Raw genomic sequence first — 25,920 nt, 5'->3', positions numbered from 1 at the left:
CATTTTCATCATCAGCACTTTTTTTTAATTTCAAAGTTATCATCACACACAATGCCTAGTAACCACATTTAGTATGTCTTTACACAAACGATGCATCAGCATAAGAAAAGGAAGCTCAATAGTATGACAAATATACAAAAGCATTCGGATCACTTGCACATGAATACAAGAACTGTATCTTTATGTGGTTGTCCTAGTATTTATGGATCTAATGTGGCCTGTTTGTTCTCCCTCAAAAACACATTATAATGGAAAAAAGTCTGTGTAGCTTGTGGTTACTGTGCTTCCTACCACACCTCATACGTAGTACATGGTCTGCCAGGTAAGACGAAGATGTAGCAGGAGTGATCAGTGTCCATATAGCTATTCACCTATACATATAGTATTCCCCCCACCACCCCCCACCTAACAAGCACTAAAGCACTAACAGGCGGCTCAGTCTTGCTTGTGACATTAAAAATAAAAAATAAATAAAACACAAAAAAAGTGAAAAAAAGGGAATTGGTATTTCTACACCTTTGTTCTGCTTTTCATGTTTTGGATCACTTTTTTTCTCCCTATTAAACACTATTAATTTCGCTATTGGGCTGCATGGTAGAGTGGTTAGAGCGCAGAGATCAGTGTTCGATTCCCTGCTCGGGCATCTCTGTGTGGAGTTTGCATGTTCTCCTCGTGCAATTGTGGGTTTTCTCCGGGTACTCCGGTTTCCTCCCACATTCCAAAAACATGCTAGGTTGATTGGCTAATGGACTCCAAATTGTCCATAGGTATGAGTGTGAATGGTTGTTTGTCTATGTGTGCCCTGTGATTGGCTGGAAACCAGTCCAGGGTGGTGTGCCCCCGCTTCTCACCCAAAGACAGCTGGGATAGGCTCCAGCATGCCCTCGTGAAGATCAGCGGTATAGTAAATGGATGGATGGAATTTCACTATTAATTTCACAATATGTGCATTAATGTAGTTATAATTTGCTTTTTCTCACATTATGACTCCACTGTAGCAACAACAATATTACACATATTGTTAATTAAAATACTATATATTATTATCATTTTAAAGAGACAGCTCTTGTATTGGATCTCATGAGATTGTGCAAGTGGTCATCATGTTTTGTTTTGTCCAGTTAACAACCACACGTACATTTTTTTTAAACATAAAAACTGAGCTTTTAATCAAACTCAGGGTGATTGACAATGCAGATTTAAAATAGACAATCTAAGTAAGAGAGAATGGGAATCATTCATAAAGAGGATGAGACCATGCAAAAAAAATGATAGATATATTTAAAAGAATAACCGTGCCAGTAATTATCAGCCAGGAACTCTTCTAATTACGCATTCTTTCCCCTCTTTTACCATACACATACACACACACACACACACAACGTACATATTTCTATTCTCAATGATCCACCATAGTAAATACTTTACAGGTTAAGTAACACAATGTGAGTAGTAAAAAAAATGTCTCTGTTGGTTTATATTAGGTGATTAACAAAGGGTCAAGCTATGTACAGAGCTGACCTCTGGTCCTTTCGGGTCATCCACAGGTAACCTGGCTGCCATCGCCACTGCCACTGCGCTCATGTCAGTCATAGCGATAATGAGCTCTTTCCTAAAATATCTCCGTGCTCTGCTCTGTCCACACAGTTAGAATACATTTGATGCAAACACTTCCGGCAGTGCAGTGAACCATCCCATGAAGCCGTTTCTTATAAAATCACTTATCTAATGAAAAAGCTGTCACATCTCGTCTCTTAAAGAGGAGAGGAGCTCTCATACTTCACATTCTATTGATCCTGATATAGTGCATGTGCACGGCCTTGTCTCGTTCACCAGCGAATTCATGGTTTCTGAGTTTGAATGGTAGCTCAGATAATACTCTTGCAACTGAGAATTAAGGTCCTGCTCCTGCTTGCGGCCTTTTTTCCTGCGCTTATGTTTGACTGAGTGCTCCTGCAACTGCTTCATGGTGTTAGGGTAGTGCCTCCATGAGACATAAATAACCAGGAGGATCAATGATACTGACAAAAACAGGGCTACGCTGCCTGCAATGATTTTATGGAAAGCCATATGCTCGAATGGTATCTCGGGGAAGGACGAGGTAGAAGGTTCCGGAGAGGGTGGCAATGAGGAGCCTGTGGTTGTGGGCATTACTGTCTGTATGAATGTCATATTAGGCAAAATGGCTGAAGGTGATGATGTCTGCACAGGTGACTCACTATGAGCCAGTTGGGTGACACCTGGGAGAGGAAGGTGGGGTCTGTTCTTCTCAAAGGGGATGGAAGTCAATATAACAAGAGCAGTGGTGGAAAACACATGAGACATGTCCACACAAGTGGAGTGGTTGGCGACTGCATCCACGACCTTCTCTCCCTGCACAGATTTGGGACTGCTGCATATCATACTGATGTCCTTGGCGTCCTTCAAGGTTCGGAGCCATCCCATAAGCGGGCAGATGCTCGGTCTACAGTCCCAGGAGTTCCCAGCCAAGCTGATGGTGGACACTGAAGACCATGCTGCCACGGCTTCCACAGACACACTCCTCAGCTTGTTGGATTCTAAATTGAGCGTTTGTAAGTTTGGCATGGACTGGAAAACCATCGGATCCAACATTTGGATGTCATTCCCTGAAAGGTCCAGTTTCTGCAATTTCAACCAGGTCCACGGTACGCCTTGACTGATGGCTCGGATGCGGTTCCATTGCAAATAAAGAGCCTGAAGGTTGGTCAGGCGTGGGAAAATGTAGAAATTAATCCTTGAAAATTGATTGTGCTCCAAATGAAGCTCTTTCAGTCGAAAGAGTCCTAAAAAGGTTGTCCGGGTGAGGCTCCGTAGACGGTTGTAACCCAAATCCAGGAACTCCAGGCTACGGCATTCCAGAAAGGTACGGACAAATATTTGCTTCAGTCCGTTAGATCGAAGGTGTAGATTCTGGAGCTTTCGCAGGCCAAATAAATGTCCTGGTTGCAGAGACTGGAGCTTATTGTAGGATAAATCCAGATTTCTCAGGTTTGGAATGGCGCTGAATGTGTTGTTATGCAGGTCTGTTATCTTGTTGGAGCTGAGAATGAGTTCTTTGAGCCTCCTCACGCCATGGAAGGCTAAAACATCCACAGCGCTGATGGAATTGTGGTCCAGGTAGAGCCACACAAGCTGATTGAGATGTGCAAACTGGTACGGCGTGAGAAGCAGCAGGTTGTTATAACGCAAAGAGAGCCCTTGACATCCCGCTGTGATGTTTTCTGGGATGTCTCGGAAAATGCCAGATTCGCAGTAGACGAGCTTGCCTTCGCAGCGACAACTCACAGGACACGTCCTCTCCCCCTTGCTGAGCAGCAGCCAAACAGCTGCCTGCACCAGAACGCATGAAAACCTCCGGTCCAACATCACAGAACCTGTTTGGGGGTAAAGTGGAGCACAAACAATCAAAACACTGCATGGCTTTTGGAAAATTTGACATTTAAATTAGTAAAGAGGTCAATTTCTTAAGTCCTGAAGTGAGAAAAGCGTGTTATGTGCAAGATGTGCTGCTTCATGAAGAATTTACAGCATTAACTATTTTGGGGTGGCTTATGGGAAAGATGGAGTACAACATCATGAAATAAATAACAGCCTTGCTGAATATGGACATAAATCCCAGTGAAATAGTTTGAAAGAATGTGTGAACAAAAAAAAATCTGGTTGACTTACCCATGGTTTCTGAGGGAAGGAGTAATGCTGTGAATTAAATGGATGAAGAGCATATTAATCTGCGCTCAAATGTGGGGGGAAAAACGCAGCTCTTGCAGGATGGGAGTCGACCTGCACACTGGTGTCTTGACTTGGAAGAGAAAAACAACACGTCGCGGGAAGTTTTTTATCCTCCCCCAGCGTCGGTAATCAAGAAAAACGACGCCTTTTACTCTTGGACTCTCGGTGCGCGTTGGAGTTACGGCTTGTTCAACCTTCACTGTGCGCAATGGTCGTGTGGCGCACAGATGGAGGCATACGCAAGTAACTCTCTCTCTCTGGCTCTCGCTCTCTCTCTTTCTTTCCCTCTAACACACACACACACACACATGCAAAACACCCTGATTGTTTTTTTTCCATTCAGGTAAATGTGTGCGCCATGATTCAATCGTTTCAAAATCACCTGTTTCATTTATGAATACAACCATGAACAAAAGGCATTTTCTGTGACAAATCATCCTTGTACTTAAAAAAAACATTTCTTTGTTTATTTCAAATGTGCTTAACAAAGTTACATTGACATTAACATTGTTATGTTGATGAAACTACATTACTGGTGTATTGATAGCTTGATTAGCTAGTCGTGAGGCGGCTAGTAGCTATAGCTACTAGCCGCCTCACGACTAGCTTCACTTCACATTAGTTCACAGTGTGTCAGTGCCACGCTCACAAACTTCAGACCACAACCAAAAAGGTAAGGCTACATAATGGCGCTGCTGTCAATGCTACTGTGTTTTTATTTTTAAGTTGGGAAAAGTTAGCGCTAGGTGTTGGCATTTGTTTTCTACATTGCTATGTGAAATCAATGCGCCCAGGAAAGAAGTTCCGGTAATGCTTAAGAACAAAATACGCAAAATACTGTATTAAATATTTTTATGAATGTACCTGTTACATGTTTACAGCGTTGATATAAAACCATAAAAACGTGTTAGTCTGTTTTTATCTGTTTTCTATCTTTAGAACGCACAGAAAGGGGAAAGGCGTGTGTTGATGTCTCAGATTGTGTATGATGGGCAAAGTCATAACTGGTCTTAACTAGTTTCAATTTACAGTAATTATATTAGAAGGGATGATCAAGTGGTTAGCACGCAAGACACACACCTAGGAGACCCGGGTTCGATTCCCTGTGCGTGAATGACTTTTCTTCAGGTACTCCGGTTTCCTCCCACATTCCAAAAACATGCTAGGTTAATTGGCGACTCCAAATTGTCCATAGGTATGAATGTGAGTGTGAATGGTTGTTTGTCTATATGCGCCCTGTGATTGGCTGGCGACCAGTGTTGGGCACATTACTTTAAAAAAGTAATTAGTCATAGTTACTAGTTACTTTGGTGACATAATGTACATTCGAGTGTACATTTTTACCTTTAAACTCAACAAGGTTCTCTGATTGGCTGAAGACGCAATCTTATTAAACCTTAGACAATCCTCATTGCTTATGTGGTTATCTCACCCCCTCCCTTGTCACTTTGCAACGCTCTCACACTCTCACAGCACTGCAGATTAGTTATGAAGTCGGTGATATATTTTAGTCAGCTTCGGTAACGTGCATTAACTAGGTGTCGAAAATGGTAACGGCATTATGCTGACATTAAGAGTAATTAGTTAGATTACCTGTTACTGAAAAAGTAACGGCTTTAGTAACACTGTTTATTTAAACGCTGTTACTCCCTTCACTGCTGGTGACCAGTCCAGGATGTACCCGAAGACAGCTGGGATAGGCTCCAGCTACCCTTGTAAGGATAAGCAGTACTGAAAATGGATGGACGGATACCTTTGTCACCCCCTGGAGGCCACAACCCCCTTAACATTTGTCTATATTGCCTAATGGGCCTGCCCCCTCTACATGTAGATTACATTACTGCAGACCTGCACAACAATAGAGCACAACTGCACTTATTGCACTGGTTCTCAAATGGGGGTATTAGTACACACACTCCGTGGAATGCTTCAGAAATATATAGAGTGGGTAAAATAAGTAATTTAATAGTTCTTTCCAAAGATATATACTTTACAGTACGACTATAGTATGTCTATTGCAACTAAGAGAGACACAATGCATTGAAGTATACACCCTCCACACAAAGAGGGTATGTACTGTATATTTGGATATGTGTTTTTATTTACAAGACCCCTGAGCACTGTTTTTGACAAATAAATCAGCTTTTTTTCCCAAACAAAAATGCTTTTGGTCAGGGCGTACTTGGCTGAAATTAAATATTCCATAGGGGGTACTTGACTGAAAATAAGGTTGAGAACCACTGAACTCAACTATGCAGCTCAGGATGGTTCAGTGATTCTTTCATCAAAAAGGACCAGTTTCTTAACTTCCATTCGTTAAAGGTCAAGATCTCTCGCTTTTGCTCTCTATCCGTCTGTCACACATACACTTTGATGGTTTGCCGTATCACGTATTTACTACAGTAACACAGTTCAGTTCAGTTAATGAGAAGTGGTGGTGATGGCAACACACTTTTTTTCAAATCAAATATTTTAATGGGACAACATGCAAAAAGGAGAGAGCAACATCAACTTCACTAGTCTGCTAATTATCTGGTTCTCCCATTTATTATTGATGATAAAGTTGAAGGGATGATGGAGAATGCAGTCATCCTTTTAGATATTCTGATGACTAGTTCCACTTAAGTGTGATGCTGATACTCTCGGACATCAGGAGAGGATGACATGCGCAAACATTTAAATCATCTTCCAGCCTGAAGGAATACATTTTAAGAGATGGGGGGGGGGGGGGGGGGGGGTGAATTTTTAGCTAATATCTTGTTTGTTCTTCCAAATGTTTCTTTCTGCTTTGACCTGACATGGAATACAACTGTGTGGTATTAGTGACCCCTTGTGTCCACAAAGAGAACTTCTCCTGAAATACAAAATCAGCAAACAATCATGCATCAGACATAGGATGAACATGAACTATTATTCATTCATTCATTTTCTACTGATTACCCTCACAAGGGTGGCGGTGGGTGCTGGAGCCTATTCCAGCTGTCTTCGGCCGAGAGGCGGGGTATACCCTGGACTGGTCGCCAGCCAATCACAGGGCACATATAGACAAACAACCATTCACACTCAAGTTCATACCTATGGACAATTTGGAGTCGCCAATTAACCTAGCATGTTTTTGGAATGTGGGAGGAAACCGGAGTACCCGGAGAAAACCCACGCATGCATGGGGAGAACATGCAAACTCCACACGGAGATGGCAGAGGGTGGAATTGAACACTGGTCTCATAGCTTTGAGGTCTGCACGCTAACCACTCGACCACCACTCTGAACTATTATTATTGTATCAAAATATATTTTGGATAATTCCAACTTTGTGGGAACATTTTTGAAAAAAAACATGCTCTCTATTCCAGCATGACTCAAAGCATGTTCCATAAAGTGTGGTGTAGAAGAACCGTCAAAGAACTAAATACCCATCAGATACATCCTTCCATGTTCTTCTGGATAAATAATCAAACTCAAACATATTGTAGAAGCTGTATTATAATAACTCCATCATTAAGGTCACGGGGTAATGCTGGAGCCTATCTCAGCTGACTTTGGACTGATCGGACAAACTCCCTATTTTAAGTGTAATGCAAGGTGTCCCGATATTTATGTCCATTTCTTGATGCAAACCAGAACAGTAGTCAATCTAAGTCCAATCTACCCACAAAGGTGTTCCTTTGTATGACTGCTCAAGCAGACTTTCATGATCACTTTATCGCCAGCATCGCCTCTTTTGTGCGAAAACATCCAAAATTAACACATCAGTGGCTGCTGCGGGGAATTTACAATGCAATCATCTTCAGAGGGGTGATAACGGCTATCTATAACTGCTGGTAACAGAAGGCTGCAAGAGCAAAGACACAGACGATACATCACACTTCTTTGATATGTAGCACAATTAACCTGTTCCAACCTCATTAAGCAAGATCAGGAGGTGAATTCACCTTTGCTAAATGATGTTAATGTAGATCATCCCAATGTCACCCAGTGGATAGACAGTAGACAGTCTCCAAAAGTTCATTTTGTACACGTTTATATGCACTTATTTGGCAGTGGAGCTGGCAATGCTGCCATGTAATATACAGCAGACAAAAGGGGTGTCCAAACTTTTTCCAACGAGGTCCGCATAAAAACATCAAGCATTAAAACATGCAGGGGGTCCACTTTGACTCAGTTTGTACATTAAAGGTACTAGAAGCAGTTCAGTGTAAAGCAAGATATGCTAAGCTATCTGAACACAACATCCATTATCCGATATTTTATTCCTAATGAATTTATTAGGCTGCACGGTGGGCGAGTGGTTAGCGCGCAGACCTCACAGCTAGGAGACCAGGGTTCAATTCCACCCTCGGCCATCTCTGTGTGGAGTTTGCATGTTCTTCCCGTGCATGCGTGGGCTTTCTCCGGGTATTCCGATTTCCTCCCACATTCCAAAAACATGCTAGGTTAATTGGCGACTCCAAATTGTCCATAGGTATGAATGTGAGTGTGAATGGTTGTTTGTCTATATGTGCCCTGTGATTGGCTGGCCACCAGTCCAGGGTGCAGCTGGGATAGGCTCCAGCACCCCTGCGACCCTCTTGAGGATAAGCAGTAGAAAATGAATGAATGAAGTTCTTTCAAAAAGTTACACTAGGACTAACTAGTCAGTAACTAGTAACGTGAAACATTTTAAAGATACTCAACAGTTGTTGCATGGCATCAGAACAACTGGGAAAAAAACTGTATTTTAAAAGTATCTGAGTCAGATAGTTCAATAAATGTTAAAGCGCCTCCGCATACGCCTTTACTTGATGATTAAATGCTAATCATAAACGTCCTAAAATAAAACAGAATATGCACCCAAGACAAACTGAACGTATGGTTTCCAATCATCAGAGAGCCACAAGAATCTTTCTCATCAGATCTCTTGACGGTTGGAGAAGCAAAAGAAGTTGTTCACAGATTGAGATCAAGTTTGAGAAGACTTCAGGCAAGTTGTTACCAAAGTGAAAAGAAACTGCGTGCAGCCGTTTCTTGTCAAGGAAGCATGAAGGGATAATGTGACAGATGTTTGGATGACACCCTTTGTGTCATCCAAACCTGCTGCTCACATATTTTGTATGTGTAATTCGGCAGATAATTAGTTTACATATTTAGAAGTCAGGGCCATAGTCATTTTTTTTCTGTAATTATTAGACTATTTATACATTCCTGTGCCCTCTTTCTGTGGGAGTCATTATGTTGTAGAAAAGCAAGTCGTCTGTTTGCTCTATTATTCAGAGCTCAGTCAGTCACAGACAGTCATTAAAGTTTCATGGGATGCAATTTAGTGGCTGAGTTATTTGCAAAGTGAGGTGAGTGCACTACACCTTTGTTTGTTCTGGTGGAAGCTCCTTTTCTGCTTTGAGGAGTCAGCTAGGAGAACTTCTCCCTAATGAACCCTGAAGCAGAATAATCAAATATGAGAGAAGTCAGCAAAGAGTTTAATTTCATTTATAGCAAAGGATTTTCTCAATGAGTGTTAGAATGTGTCATTTTATTTACTGGTTATCTGCCCAGGGTGCCAGCTGGGATTGGCTCCAGCTTACCTGTGACTCTAATGAGGACAAGTGCCATGAAAAATGAATGAATGAATGAATAAGTGTCCAAAAAAATAGCTTTTCATGATTTTTTAAAATATAAATTCATAAATATAAATATTTATATAATATAAACAATATAATATGATGAATAAATAGTATAATAATATTATATATATATATATATATATATATATATATATATATATATATATATATATATATATATATATATATATATATATATATATATATATATATATATATATATATATATATATATATATATATATATATATACATAATAAATAAAATAATATAAATATAATTTTTTAAAAGTCAAATTCAGATCCTATACTGTTACTATGGGTCTGGTAAAGTTGGCCATAAGTTGCTATCTGTATTGTTTATCATTCAGCTATATGTGTATGGGTGGTGGAAGTGATCCTTGAGACTTTATCCTTTAATCATTTATATATATTATAATTATTTTATGTATATGAGCTGTGTGAAGTTGGTGATTCATGCAAACATGGCAATAAACATAACAATAATAGTCTTGCTGACTGGATTTTTCTCAAACACACCGGCGGCCAGTACTACAAGCAGTTTTCCAACTGACTTTATATCAACAGCCAAACCACCTGAAACAATCAGACAAAAAAAAAACAAAACACTGTCAGTGACTGATGCGCAATCGTGGAAAAAAAATGCACCATGTAGTTATGAAACAAGTTTAAAGGGGACCTATTATACTTATTTTTTGACCCTTTGTATTGAGTTGTGGTCTCCTATAGAGCAGCTACACACAATAACCAGCACAGAAAGCTTTCTATAAAATACTGTCAGTGACTGATGCGCAATCGTGTCTGCTGTCTGCAAAAAAATGCATCATGTAGTTATGAAACAAGTTTAAAGGGGACCTATTATACTCATTTTTTGACCCTTTGTATTGAGTTGTTCAGTGCCTGTTTGTTGGGAGCACCGCTCAACTGCGCATGTTACGGAACACATTTACCAAGTAACTTTAGATATAAACCAAAATAGTGCGAAGCTGAAGAATACCTAATAAAGCCGTGTGAAGCACCGCTGAACTCGTCTGTGGCTACAGCCATCTCGAAAGAGGCGGTCACTGTGTGCGACTGGCCAATCACAGAGCGTGAAGAGTGAATACATAATGAGCATTTTCTTTAAACATGAATATGGATACGGAAATGTACTTGTTTCATACTTGTATCTGGGAAAAATACATTAATACTCGTTTATAACAAGTAGCCACTGTTTCAATTGGATTGTAATGTAAAGGTTTATAGTCAACATAAGTTGCAGGGAGTATGGTTTAACAGAGACACATAACAGATACTGAGCCAGGCCAGAGTGTGTTATGACGATTGCACCTACTGCTGAAGTTTACAATAAGTCTATAAATAAATATGATAAGCATCCACGCTACTGCAGTCTGAATGCTGAAGTTACATATATCTGACCTATACGTCATTGAAATGCATGATTTGTCGTGTTTACTGAGACTTAAAAGGTACACACGGATGTAGGCAAAGGTTATTTTGCTGCAGTGTGAATGTAGCTTATATGAATAATGACTCATATATCACAGTCTCTTGCATCAGAAACTACTCGAAAAATATCACCAGTTGAAGACGTTAGGTAATTTAAATATGGGATTGCAAATCCTATTGTTGAATACAGCTTCAATGTTAAAGGTTTAAAAAAATTATTTGGAAATGTCTGGCGGGCCGGATTAGAAAGCTTAACAGACCGTATATGGCCCGCGGGCCGTAGTTTGCTCATGTCTGATATAGACGTTTCTGACTTGTCCACATTTGCCTATCACAGCCTAAGAACCTCCAACGTGAAAATAGGTCATGGCAAATTTGTTCCACAACATAAATGAGTCGTGATGCAGAGGGAAATTAAAAGAATTTAGTGTAATGACTGCACAGCAGCAACATGCCACAATCCACAAGCGTGGTATTACTGCAGCAGATACTGGAATCTTGAAGTACTCACTTCCATGCATCATTCAAAGATGGGACAATATACAGACCAAAATACGTAACTGCTTTGACAAAAAGGCTAGCTAGCTTGTGTATAGTATAATTATTATTACTACACATACTATAATTATTACTACACATCAAAAATGTGTATGCTTTAGTTCTGCTGCCACAGAGGTAGTATTTGCAGTGGAGTCATGTTGTTTTGAGCCATTGCTAGTGTCAATAGATATTCAAATAAACATATTAGATGGAACCCATAATATTTTCTACATGGTATATCTATACATATTTGTCTATATGTGCCCTGTGATTGGCTGGCGACCAGTCCAGGGTGTACCCCGCCTCTTGCCCGAAGACAGCTGGGATAGGCTCCAGCACCCCTCGCGACCCTAGTGAGGATAAGCGGTAGAAAATTAATGAATAAATATATATACATGCATTTATACATAAGGGATGATATTATATACATAAAATTTGGAATCATGGATTTATGTCCGTACTTGCTTGTACTAGCTTGTAGTGCAGTATAATCCTTAAACACTCTTGAGTAATGAGTTTCTTGCTTTTGAGACAATGTACTTACGTTATTATGCCATATATTATCATTACAATAAAGAAAAAAAATGGTCTCCAAATAATGTTTGATAATAATGTTGTTTATTTGCAATAATTTGTAGGACAATTATAATTCAGCAAAATGTGCTATAGTGACAGGCCTAAGTTGGGGCCTGTCCAAGTTAGCACGTTTAATATTATTATTATTATTATATGATTTATTATTGTTCTTAAGTCATTCCAAGTGAGGCTTTGCCTCACCCGAATTTTTCTGGGCCTTCATCTCCAGTTTCATATTTGATACAACAATGAATAGTAAATCAGTGGCTGTTGCTTATTTTGAACATACATCACTTTTATTTTCGTTTCCAGTGACTGCTTATTACAGGCAGTTTGAGTGTGGATGCTCATTAATATCCATTACTGGTTATTACAGTATGTAAGTCATTAAGTGTGGCGGTGAAGGGAACCATTAAAAGCGATGACTTTGACCCCAACTCAAATACTCTTTATGAGGCATTCAATGCAGCCTTTGTTTATACAAGACAGATAGGGTAGTGTACAGAGATTTGTAAGCAGTGTTGCCACATTTACCATGAAAAAATAATATCATTACTGATTAGTCATTTGGTCAAAGTAATTTAGTTACTTTATTGAGTTTAAAACATCTCTATTAGTTACATTCAACACCCCTCACTGCGCCAACAGTACCTTTTTAACAATATATTTGTTTAAAAAACTTGAACTCTGATTTGGAAGTAGTAGCACATTGACTTTTGACTAAAAAAGTGGTCATTTTAGAGCACATGTGTAAAATTCAAATGTGGTGGACAAATCCGGCCTGCGCTGCAATTTCATCCGGCCCGCGGATCCGGGAAAATATCATTGAGTTGGCCCACCTTACGGACCTTATCAAACAAAGTGCTTACAGCGATCTGTGTAATTAAGCAACTCCTCCGATATAAACTCACCCTCTGGCATTGTAATTTTAAAAGTGGAAACAATATTGTATATAGCACAAACTTCACAACCATTTACAATAAGGGTGCTACATTCACACCAAAAGTGAAAAACATATTTATAAAAACGACAAAAACGGCAGAACTATTACTGTCTGTACAAAATAACACCTTGAATCGGCATAAGACAGTCATTCATTCATTTTCTATACCGGGTCGTGGGTATGCTGGAGCCTATCCCAGCTGTCTTCGGGCGAGAGGCGGATTACACCCTGGACTGGTCGCCAGCCAATCACAGGGCACATATCGACAAAGAACCATTCACACTCACATTCATACCTATGGACAATTTGGAGTCGCCAATTAACCTAGCATGTTTTTGGTTTTGGGGGTTTTGGGACCCACGCATTCACGGGGAGAACATGCAAACTCCACACAGAGATAGCCGAGGGACGAATCAAACTCTGGTCTCCTAGCTGTGTGGCCTGCGTGCTGACCACTCTCTCACCGTGCAGCTTGTATAGAAACACTGAAACAGAAAACTGACAATAGCAACAGAATAAAGCAACATTTTTCGAACAGGCCCCATTCCAAAGGAATTTAAATTCCTAAAAAAATAAATAAAAGGAATTTCCACCATATGAGTAAATCGATCTATTCCAGACTAAGGAAGCTTTGAATTGAAAGGATTATCCCCTCCCCCCCAAGAGTTGACTGAGTAGCAAAATAAATGAACACTATACGGCATTTCTTTCACTAGCCTGTGGCGCTATCATGATTGAGTCTTATAAACTCTGCCCGGTAACAAATGACCACATGATGTTGTGAGGGGAACAATTTGAGCATAACTGGCAACGTTTGCATTTTAAAATAAGGGATTTTTTTCCTGAGAAAATAAGGAAAAAAGAGGTAAATTTCTTCAGACACAAGAAAAATTCTGCAGCCAAGAGTTGAGGTGAATGGAAACACCTGATAGCATCTTCTTTTTTGATGACAGTTCAAATGAGGGAATGTACAGGAAACTATTTACAGTCTTTGCTTACACACATTTTGCAAGATTGGGATCACTGTGTCAAAATTCTACACGCAAGCAAGATAAGACACAACACTTTGTAAAATACCTATCAGCTCTGTCAAAATGAAACTCTACAATCCAAAAACAGCAATACCTTCACAAGGGTCGCGGGTATGCTGGAGCCTATCACAGCTGTTTTTGGGCGAGAGGCGGTGTATACACTGGACTGGTTGCCAGCCAATCACAGGGCAAATATAGACAAACAACCATTCACACTCACATTCATACCTATGGACAATTTGGAGTCATCAATTAACCTAGCATGTTTTTGGAATGTGGGAGGAAACTGGAGTACCAGGAGAAAACCAATGCATGCATGGGGAGAACATGCAAACTCCATACAGAGATGGGTGGAATCGAACTCCGGTCTCTCGAGTCATGCTAACCACTGGTCCATTGTAAACATTGTTTTAGTTTTGAAGCTTTGGTCTGAGCATACGCTTTTGGCTGTAAACAGTTGGCAAGAACTGGAATAAATGATCGCTGTTTTGTGGTTGACTATGGCCTATTATTAGTCAAAAAATATTGAAAGACATGAAAAAACAAAATTCATATTGTATGTACTATGCAGTATTGTGATCACTAGACATTAGTAATGTTGCACTGATGAGACATAGATTATATTTTATTACATGTCCGACATGGCAGAGTGAAAAAAAAATTCTCCTCCTATTTTGTGTGGAAGTGGTACTTTTTTGGTTTCTTCCCCACACCATTTGAAACCCTTTAAGTTGAGATTTTTTGAGAATTAGCTCGGTAGCTTGTTATATGCTGTGAGTGGCGGCCATCTCTTATCTCTATTGTGATGCCGTAGCTTGCAGATTAGTGTTGCACAACAAAGAATAAGCTCAGTAAACGTTGGGCCATGACTGGAGGTTTCATTGTATGTATTTAACATACGATGATAATTACTGCTCAAGTATTTATGATAGTAACTCTCGGGATTCCACGACCTTGTACATGTGGTCCAACATAGCATGACTGGTGGCGTGGTATAATGAAGCAGCCGCACTGTTGCTCTGTTTCAACTTACATTAAAAGTGCAAACTTCACACTGCATATAAATCGTTGAATGTTATAAAACCAGCTTTGAAAACAAAAGTAAAGCCAACAATGAGACATGAGAGCATCTTTGTATTGGTGGGAAAAAAAGCCTGTCATCAATCATTCAAAGCCTTACAGGCAGTTTGGTGGCAGAGGGAGTGGGAGACGTGCATGCTTACACCAGCCTGACTTTCCTCAATGGATATGCTATGATGTTACATTCAGCTTTTTGGGGGTGGACAAAAACATTTTTGGAATGGGACACATTATTTGTTGTTTACATAATTAGTAAATTTTCACTGCCTGGGGCCTTGCAGTGGGCGACAGATGCAAATGTGCAGCAATGCCCAAATGCTCCAAAAACAGAAATGATCCCAAACCAAAAAATACATAACCCCCCAAAACATCTGCATGAGAGAAATATTTCAAGTTGCAGAAATAAAAGAGGAACCAGATCTAAGGGATGCCGTCTTGAAAGACATGGGTGGAGACCCAGAAGAAAGTTGCTAGCTTTTGAAAAGGTACATTTTTATTGTATCTTTGTGAAACACTTGGCTGTAATATTTTACACAAGTATGGAGCAACCAAGTGCTAATATTAGCAATCAGAACAACCATGTGTGTGGGGCTTCCTGAAAATGTTTAGATTGGTGCAGCATTTGGGGGCGAGCAATTGGCAGGATGAGTTTGAGCTTCCCAACCTTGAAGTGTGTATTTGAAGTGTGGGTAATACTCGAGTACTGCCTCAGTACGGAGCCTGCAGACACTGCGTAGCACTTTTTGTTCAAGAGGAACTGCAAGAGGTTTTCAGCAATGGTGCCAAGCTGACGGACTAATGCCGACATTTTGTCTCCTCTCTGGGCACAGAAGAGGGAGACGGCTGCATCTCCGGTTCAGAAGGCAGCGGATGTGGCTGGAGGGGCCCAGCAGAGGCGGTGTATAGTATGTGTACAATTTAAATTGTGTGTTTAACACCATCTCTGGACAATAGATGGATATTAGCCTTTGGCTACAATCTGACATATTTACATATCGAGTATATGTTCATTAATATGTACGGTCCCTATCTTAAATAAATAAACAAACCTCATGTGGACCATGATGAGTGACCATGTGCACCACACTTGAAAATTTTAGTAGTAGCGCAAAGCTGACGGACAAGTGTGAGCATTTTGTCTCCTCTCCGGGATGCCGAGGGCACAGAAAAGGTGGCCAGCTCCATCTCCGGTTCAGAAGGCAGCGGATGTGGCTGGAGGGGCCCAGCAGAGGCGGGAAAACCTGCTTTTCATTCAGGTTTTCAGTTAATAATGTGAGAATACTAGGAATACTAGGTGAGTTGTGGATACCAGCAGTTTGTTCATGTTCTGGTAAAACAAGCATATTGGCTTTTGTTTGGCACCTGCGACCCTAGTGAGGATAAGCGGCATAGAAAATAAATGTTACAAAAATTTGTAACTCTTTTTCATTTTGTAAAAGTAGCTGTCACATGAAAACAGCCGGTGACCCCTAATAAAGCCAGTAGTACATTTAAACATTTACACTGCATGTATGAGATCGGTATTGGTATTGGACCATTTCACGCATGGATTATCAGAATTGGAATCAGCAGCATAAAATCCTCACGAGGGTCGCGGGGGTGCTGGAGCCTATCCCAGCTGTCTTCGGGTGAGCTGTCTTCGGGGTACACCCTGGACTGGTCGCCAGCCAATCACAGGGCACATATAGACAAACAACCATTCACACTCACATTCATACCTATGGACAATTTGGAGTCGCCAATTAACCTAGCATGTTTTTGGAATGTGGGAGGAAACCGGGAGAAAACCCACGCATGCACAGGGAGAACATGCAAACTCCACACAGATGGCCGAGGGTGGAATTGAACCCTGGTCTCCTAGTTGTGAGGTCACTTGACCGCCGTGCAGCCTTTAGAGTGTTTTAGCAACCGAAAAAAACTAATACACTAAGTCAAAATAACACCAAAAAAACAAAAAAGGAAAACAAACTGAGGCAAGAAGATGAGATAAGTGAGAGTCGAGATATTAAGATAAAAAGCTAAATCCCTTCCTGAACTCAAAAGGGTTAAAATGGTCAGTGACGGGTTTAATGCAGCAGACAGTGAATGAGAAGACAAGCTTTAAGTGGAATGTTGCCTGTGCAGTGTCCCTCTATGTCCAGCAGGGGGCGGTTTTGGGCTAAAAAACGAGTAGCAGTTTGCTCCGTGGGGATCTCCGCCAACACAATTCCTGTTGCTACTCAACTGATTCATTCTTGATGACACGGTCATCGGCTGTGATCCACGCCAGGCTGCGTCTTGTCGCTGAAAACTTATCCAGTTTAGATGACTGTCTATTCTATTATGTTTCATTTCTCTTAATTAGTCATCACTTTTTTCTTTAATTAACCCAGAGATTCAACAATTGGCCGCTGGATGTGTAAACGTTTTCTCCTCCTGCCGGTGGCGCGGCTTCAGGCTTCATCTCTCCAAGGGCTCTGCAAGGTGGCCGTCACAAGTGTGCAGCGTCCACATTCTCTGGAGATTCACATCATTTGGAGCTGCTCCCATCTCTGACAGGTGTTCTTTTTTTGTGCGCAAAAGTGCGCGCATTTATATGCGCAAATAAGCGTTCCGGGTACTTTCCACTATTTGGACACTATTTGTGGAACATGTGGAGCTGGGACGCATGAAACAGAAAGCTGTAACATGAGGAGGAGCCGACCCCACGCAAGTATGGGTATGTGCACTGTCCTGCAGAGATACTTATTGCATGTATTTATTTGCTTTATTTTATCCTGGTGCAGGTGTCTTCTTTGCCCCCCCCCCCCCCCCCCCATCTTAGCTTCTAAAAGATGACTGCAGCCTGCGGGGGAGTGGGGGTGGTGGGGAGATTTCCTCTCATCAGTAATTTGACAGATTACCTGAATATCATTTTATTTTGTGTGTGCAAGTAGATTAATTAATTGAGTTAAAATCTTAGCATTCATTCCAATTCACTTTTGTGTGTCTTTGCACTTTTTTTTATATATGTTTTCTGCTCCTTAATCAGTCACTTGTGTGTGTGTGTGTTGTGTACAGGACTTCCTGTGCTTTGCAGATGGCTTGTATTCATAGCGGCGGTGCCTGCCTGGCTGCTGGCGGCTCCAAACACCATCCGTGAGCGTCCCTGCCCTCAGAGCTGTAGATGCGATGGCAAAATAATCTACTGTGAATCCAATGCTTTCCGTGACGTGCCAAGCAATGTTTCCGTGGGAACACAGGGACTCTCGCTGCGTTACAACAGTCTGATGAGCCTAAGGGCTCACCAGTTTGCAGGCCTCAGTCAACTGGTTTGGCTGTACCTCGACCACAATTACATCGGTTCCGTGGATGGTCAAGCACTTCACGGCATACGCAGGCTCAAAGAACTGATCCTAAGCTCCAATAAGATCACTTTGCTTAAAAACAACACTTTCCATGATGTTCCCAACTTGCGCAATCTCGACCTTTCCTACAATAAACTCCAGGTACTCCAGCCGAATCAATTTGTGGGTTTAAGGAAGTTGCTCAGTTTACACTTGAGGTCAAATTCATTAAAAACTGTCCCCATGCGGGTTTTTCTTGACTGTCGCAATCTGGAATTCCTAGATATCGGTTACAACAGGCTACGGAGTCTGACCCGTAACGCCTTCGCCGGACTCTTTAAGCTCATTGAGCTGCATTTGGAGCATAACCAGTTTTCCAAGATCAACTTTGCTCATTTCCCTCGCCTGACCAACCTGCGGGCGTTGTACTTGCAATGGAACCGCATTAAAATGCTGATGCAGGGTCTGCCGTGGATGTGGACTTCCCTGCAAAAACTGGACCTGTCTGGAAACGAACTTCAGACCTTGGATCCGAGTACATTCCAATGCCTGCCCAACCTCCAGACGCTTAACCTGGACTCCAACAAACTGAACAATGTGTCTCAGCAGACAGTGGAGACTTGGATCTCTCTCACCACCATAAGTCTGGCGGGTAATCTGTGGTATTGTAATCCTAACATATGTCCGCTAGTGGACTGGCTCAAGGCCTTCAAAGGGAACAAGGAGACCACTATGATCTGTACAGGCCCTAAGGAGGCACAGGGAGAGAAAGTGAGCGATGTGGTGGAGACTTATAACATCTGCACAGTAACGCCGAGCCCCATTACCTCAACAAGGGCACCGCTCACGTCTGCGTTTCAAACTGAACTGCTCCCTCTTCCCACACAGCCTGAAGTGGATAAGAAGCTTGCAGAGAACAGGACATCCTCTCCTACCCCTCCCCAGGCCTCCCCTTCTATCCCTTTACCAGATTCCGAGTACGTGTCCTTCCATAAGATCATAGCCGGAAGCGTGGCGCTCCTGCTCTCTGTGGCTATAATCCTACTTGTTATTTACGTCTCATGGAAGCGCTATCCCAGCAGCATCAAGCAACTTCAACAGCGTTCCTCTGTTAAAAAGCGGCAGAAAAAGGCTCGGGAGACCGAGCGCACCCTTAATTCGCCACTGCAAGAGTATTTCGTGGACTACAAGCCTACACACTCAGAGACAATGGATGTGCTGGTTAATGGGACAGGACCTTACACATACACCATCTCAGGCTCCAGGGAATGCGAGGTATGACCGTTGCCCTCCAAAAATCCTTTTCCACTGCGAGGCATGAGAGGTAAATTTTCTAACAATCTGTGGAGACAAACACCATTCCCCCCCCCTCCTCTGCCCTTGTCTGTTTTGGGATAAGGAAGTAAAGGTCAGTGCACTGTGATTTGCTTGGCAATGTTTGAAGTTCTTTTGAAGTCCTGCACTTTTATTGCAACAATGTAATTCCCATTAGTTGAAATCACAATAGCAGCTCCACTTCCTGGGCCACGCATAAAGTAAATTATACACAAAGTAGCATAATATTTCACTCTTGACACAAAAGAGGCTTTTGATGTAATATCTCTATCTTGCCAGCCAGCGTCTTATTTATCCTCAAATGGCTGATGTCCCCAAAGGAATAATAAAAATGTATGAGATCAAGTCACTGTGCAGGTGGTCCTCTGCTATCCTGTGTGTTTGCTACTGTGGTGGCAAACACACCTGTCATGTGACTCCTGTGTATGTTGTCTGTTGTGTCCAATATGGAAACCAGCCCAGTCAGCATCCACGGGAAATATAACCACATTTATTGTCATTATAGCTTCCATTTTCCAGTAATGCCTATAGCAATCAGGTACATATTATATTGCTCATTAGTCGGATCCAAAAAGTTCAGCTGTAATAACTATAAGGGCCGCAGCCAAATGATGATGACTCGTTTACATTTTCAGGACTCAATATGTGTCCTTGCATACTAATCCGATACTTTCTTACTTGCCTGACGAATGGACTCGTGTAGACCACACAAACTTTTTTAGTTTTTAGTCAGAGACTTGACGTGTGTGTGCTAAAGCTTGGCTTTTTATGTGAGTGACTCTAAAACACTGTCTGGCATCCAGAGATTGAGACTGAAAGCCTTGGCGGGAAGCACCAATCAATTTGCTCATGCTTAATTAGGCACTTTTTTTTTGCATGTGCAGCCTTTTTCCGCATGTACTACACATCTGTCTTCTTTTGTCCTGCTGCTTTTTATCATTGAGTTGAGTGTGATTTATAACTACTGTGCTAGGGATGATGTACTGTAGTTGTCACGGGGATCTTGGCTGAAACTTTTTGCTGGACTAGTCACTTCAACGTCTCATCTCTAACTCTTCTATAGTATATATATCCAAACCATGATGCAATAAGCCTTATAGTGGATGTAGCTGCACAGAAATTCAATACAATTCAAATTTTCTTCCTCACTTGTAGCCCAGCATGGATATGCAGAAAATAATATGCATGGGATTGGATCCTCTCAGATCCAAATCTGTCATATGTGGAAAAAAAACAGACATGGATATCTGCTGTGACATCAAAATATTTGCCATAGTACAGTTGTCCCTCGCAACTTCACAGACTCACTCGATTACAGCGGAGTAAAAAAAATAATCATGTTGTTTCATGATTGAATCAAAAATTATGCATATTTAAGCACATTTTATGCATTTTTCAAGCAATAAAAATATCAAAATTAATAAAAACACAAACATAAGGCATTCAGAAGATGCATTCAAAGACGTTGCGATGAGTTGTGGTATTCTACACATCACTCAGTGTCAGTAATGTTACTGTAACGTTGGGTGAGACACACAAGCACCATACTTGATCACCGGAACAACAAGCACAATAATCAGGAATAGGCCTGTCACAATAAAAACCACTAGATGGTACCCAAGTGGAGTGCACCTGTGTGAGGCATACCATATTAGCAGGTGGACAGGCGGGTAAAAACAGACAATACACTACCAATGTATAATGCAGAATATTAACCAACTACTATATATGAGCTGTAACCATGTGCTTTCCAGTGTTTCAAAGCACTCTGGGAAACAGGAAGTACTCCCAGCGATGCTACATTATAAAGATCATCACTTCAATAAAACCTTCACACACTATCGCAGGGAGTCATAGTTGAGCCGTGTAAAATAATGGATATGACAGACTGCCCGACTTATGTCAGTTTATATGGTAGCCATCCACCCTGTGCTTGAATACAACACCGTGCATTACAACCACAGCGGCTGTAGGGAGGAAGGCTGTGTGTGGCATTCAGGTTACAAAAACTGTATTTTAATGTTCATGAAAGAAAAAAAACTCTTCTCCTCTCCTCACAGTCACCAGTCACTCAACATTCAATGTAACACATCCTGCAGCTGGTAACGTCATACCTTCCAAATAAAAGCAGCATGCCAGTAAAAACAAATAACACTCATGCACCTCAGTCGGCAGTTGGGTCTTCATCAATGCTGTGTCTATTTTTTTCAAGTCACTGACCATACACACACACACACACACACACACACAATCTGAGAATTCCATCCCATAAGATGACTGATGTGAGTTCTATCAGATTGTAGTATCACATCTGTCCAAACCCAAGACCCTGAGATAGTCCAGCTACAATTCTGATGTATTTTCAAATAGATAGCAAGTATTTGAAAACAAGCCATGGTCTCATAGAATTGACCATCTGAATCTTGTAGGATTTTCCATTTATTTTCTTGTTTGATTATGTATACTTTAATTTCCTTGTTTCCTGTCTGCAGCCTGTTCTGGCGTTAGTTCATCCCAGAAATTGACTTGAAATTTGTGGTACATATTTACTTTAGTGTAAAAAAAAATAAAAAATTATATATTATATATTAATCTTGGTGGCACGGCGGGCGAGTGGTTAGCGCGCAGACCTCACAGCTAAGAGACCAGGGTTCAATTCCTCCCACATTCCAAAAACATGCTAGGTTAATTGGCGACTCCAAATTGTCCATAGGTATGAATGTGAGTGTGAATGGTTGTTTGTCTATATGTGCCCTGTGATTAGCAGACCAGTCCAGGGTGTACCCTGCCTCTCGCCCGAAGACAGCTGGGATAGGCTCCAGCATCCCCGCGACCCTCGTGAGGAAAAAGCGGTTGAAAATGAATGAATGAATGAATAAATATTAATCTTGGCCCTGATAAATTATATATTTAAAAATTTTGAAAAAAAATATACATATATATATATATATAATTTTTACATTTTTTAAAATTATATATATATATAATGTATACAAAAAATCTCAACTGAAAATAAACGTTTGTGTAAAAAAAAAAAAATAAAATAAAAAAAAAAAATATATATATATATATATATATATATACTGAAAAAACAGCCGCCCTCCGGCAGCACTTCTTGTATCTGGTATGCCCGGCCATCAAAACAAAAGCATCCAAATAAAAACATACCATGTGACGTCCACACTTTTCACTCAGAGAACGTTTTAGCTCATTCACACATAGCTAGTCCACCTGAAAATATATTGCACTGCCCGTTTGTCTCACCATAATATGGGTTAGCAAGCAGCATTTAGTTCTGTTAACTCCGAAGCCCCATTAGCTATACGGTAATGATGCGTTATTAATAAATTGATTGGCTGCGTAACCAAGTATGCACTAAAAGTATCTTTTTAGTGCATAGTCTTTATCATTGTTATATATTGTTACCGCTTGTTGTCTCCTATCACTCACAGAGTTGCATTTAAAAACGGTACAGAATAAATGGATTTTATTTTGTTCGTTGCACAGAGTCTGTCATGAGAACATTGGAGCAGTACGCGATTGCGCACGCAGCTTAGAGAAAACATTGATCTATACATCAGAACAACATAATTTCACTTAATTTCCCTAATTGGAAAACCTTGTCAAACAACCAGTCCAATTGGTTTGTATCAAATGTTGTGGTGTCAAACTTTGGGGTCTAATTTGAATCGGAAGCAAATATTATTGGCTGTGAGTGAGACAATATTATTAACTATGGGTCACTTAAACAGACTTAGGCACTAAATCAGGACCGGGCATTGAAAGTTGTGCCATATCTTTTGCTGATGTCAGCAGCAGAATCTTTGTTTCCATGAATATGACGTAAAGTGAGGTACACAAGCAGCTAAATCAACTCCTTGTCAGATTATCTTTGGCAGAACATTTCTCAAATACAACGGATGCTTGAGGTAAAATGGCCAGTTTCTCAATCTTGCAGCTTTCATGTGTGACTGTGGCATGGGAGCATTAAATGACAGACCTAATGGGGCTTGTGCTCACTAGAATAACTAATAGCCCATCAGAGGTAAGGAGCCGCGACTTCCCTCGGCTTTGTTATTCCTTGCCCTCTACAGCTCAGGGGAGCAACCCGAGCTGTTAAAGATGTAATGGGATTTTTCTTTTCTGCCAGCGTCACGTTTGGCACTAAACATTGCAAATGCATGCAGGAACATATAGACCATGGTCAGGTTTTTATGTGCTGTGATTACACAATCACCATATACTGCTGCATGATTCAGTTTTATCTAAACCTTTTGATCCCACTGAGTTGCATCAGTGTTGCATGGCAGGATGTGACGTGCTACATTAAAGCGCTGTTTGTGTCACAATAAAACCAGCACATAAAGGTGGCGTTCACTGGGACTGAATGGCACATATAGAGGAAGTGTCAAATTGCATGAAAGTAAACGCACCAAACTCACAATCTTGGCTCTGATATTTTTTCTATAGAACTATACTTTCAAAATGGTTGTATAATTGCAGCCTGCTACCTTTCATCGCTATATAGGAGGGTTTTTTTTTATATGCTCGACCTGAACATTGTCAATCTGATCAGCACGTTGAACAGTGGAGATCTATAGTCTCACTGTGGAACATCCACTCCTGCACTCACGTGGCAGCCACAGTCAAGTTGATGTCCGCCCACAGATCAACCCCTGCTAAGGTGGCCCAGATAATTTTACAGATAAAATGCCTTTGTCTCAGCAAGGAGGATTTTTTTTTGTACTCAGGATGGAATTGCAAGCATTAACAAGATGAGCACAACCTGCTCCAAAATAATGAATGATGTGAAGAGGAAGGTGTCGTTTCTGGTTCAGCCTATGAATGAAACTATTGGCACGCTCACAAATCAAAGAAAAGCAAGTGAATATGGAAAGCGAAACAGTGCAATATCCACCATAATTGATTTCTACCACTTATGTATCCTGTTCAGGCTCATGAGTCCACTAGACCAGCTGACTTTGGTCAAGAGGCGGGGTACGCCCTGGACTGATCACCAGCCAATCACAAGGACATTTACAGACACACTCATTCATATTCACACCTGTAGACAATTTAGAGTATCCAATTAAACTAAAAATGCATGTTTTTGGGATGTGAGAGGAACCAAGCAGATGTGCAAACCACACTCTTTACTGTGCTGCTCAAATCCATTTGTTCTAATTTAAAAACAACCTTTCCACTAAGAATCATTTATTCTTGCATCCGGTACGTAAAAACAGGAAATTTTGTCCAAAAACTTTTTCATTTTAACAACATTTTATGACATGCAAGTTGTACAGAATAGGAATTTAAATAGGTTAATTAACAGAAATAAAATTATTCACTATTCATTCATTAATTAATTTTCTACCGCTTATCTTCACTGGAGCCTATCCCAGCTGTCTTTGGGCGGGAGGCGGGGTACATCCTGGACTGGTTGCCAGCCAATCACAGGGCACATATAGACAAACAACCATTCACACTAAATGATTCACTAATACGAAGTAAATTTGTCATAATTATCACAGTACAACCATCAGAAATACAGAGAACAGGGAATGTGGCATTTTACAGTACTTTGAAGTACACACATGCTACACCATGTTGGTGTACTAACGTTAGACTACTGTTACAAATAAATTATTCTTACATGCAATGTTATTTGAGCAAAAACACGTGTTGTAATGTTGTTTCTGGTGTTTGTGAATGCACCTTGCTAAGTCTTCATTAATAACAATGAATAGCAATGCGCCTACTTCGTGTTTGGGTCTGGTTACTTCTGTTTACGTTGGCACCTGTTAAAGTACCGAATTTTGGTACGCATCCCTAGTGAGTGTTAAGGGAGGGGGCAGAGTGAGGAGAGTAAGTCTGCTGGATTTATTCATTCGCTCATTCATTTTCTACCGCTTATCCTCACGAGGGTCGCAGGGGTGCTGGAGCCTATCCCAGCTGTCCGGTACACCCTGGACTGGTCGCCAGCCAATCACAGGGCACATATAGTCAAACAACCATTCACACTCACATTCATACCTATGGATAATTTGGAGTCACCTATTAACCTAGCATGTTCTTGGAATATGGGAGGAAAACGTACCCAGTACCCAGTGAGAACATGCAAACTCCACATAGAGATGCCTGGGGGTGGAATCGAACTCGGGTGTCCTAGCTGTGTGCCCCTCACGCTAAACACTTAAACACCGTGCAGCCTTATAACAACAACATGTACCATTAATTTTGTTGAAGAGAGGTAGACACTTTGATAATTATTGATTTTCTTCACATGAACCTATC

The 25,920-nt window shown here is 40.9% G+C and overlaps 2 protein-coding genes across 6 annotated transcripts in view; one reads left to right on the top strand and one right to left on the bottom strand.

Annotated features, from left to right (window-relative positions):
• Positions 1–2: 2 nt before the first annotated feature.
• Positions 3–4,014, bottom strand: lrrtm4l2 (leucine rich repeat transmembrane neuronal 4 like 2). The gene is made up of 2 exons (XM_058071821.1): positions 3,691–4,014; positions 3–3,395 (listed from the first exon to the last, which is right to left on the bottom strand). The coding sequence occupies exons 1-2, from the start codon at positions 3,692–3,694 to the stop codon at positions 1,774–1,776; spliced, it is 1,626 nt and encodes a 541-aa protein (XP_057927804.1). The 5' UTR covers positions 3,695–4,014; the 3' UTR covers positions 3–1,773.
• A 378-nt stretch (positions 4,015–4,392) lies between these two features.
• LOC131128202 (leucine-rich repeat transmembrane neuronal protein 4) overlaps positions 4,393–25,920 on the top strand; it is an 83,732-nt gene continuing 62,204 nt past the window's right edge. For 2 of the 5 annotated variants that reach the window (XM_058070831.1, XM_058070830.1), the window contains exons 1-2: positions 17,212–17,684; positions 18,026–19,615. In XM_058070831.1, coding sequence (XP_057926814.1) covers positions 17,654–17,684; positions 18,026–19,572 — 1,578 coding nt within the window. In that variant the 5' untranslated portion in view covers positions 17,212–17,653 and the 3' untranslated portion in view covers positions 19,573–19,615. Of the gene's footprint in view, positions 4,424–17,211; positions 17,685–18,025; positions 19,700–25,920 lie in introns of those variants that run through there. The other 3 variants (XM_058070829.1, XR_009129604.1, XM_058070827.1) reach the window with 3 other exon arrangements.

Source organism: Doryrhamphus excisus, chromosome 4, assembly GCF_030265055.1.
Source record: "Doryrhamphus excisus isolate RoL2022-K1 chromosome 4, RoL_Dexc_1.0, whole genome shotgun sequence".
NCBI lineage: Eukaryota > Metazoa > Chordata > Actinopteri > Syngnathiformes > Syngnathidae > Doryrhamphus > Doryrhamphus excisus.
Note: the sequence above shows the minus strand (reverse complement) of the source record. Positions and strands in the feature narration are given on the sequence as shown.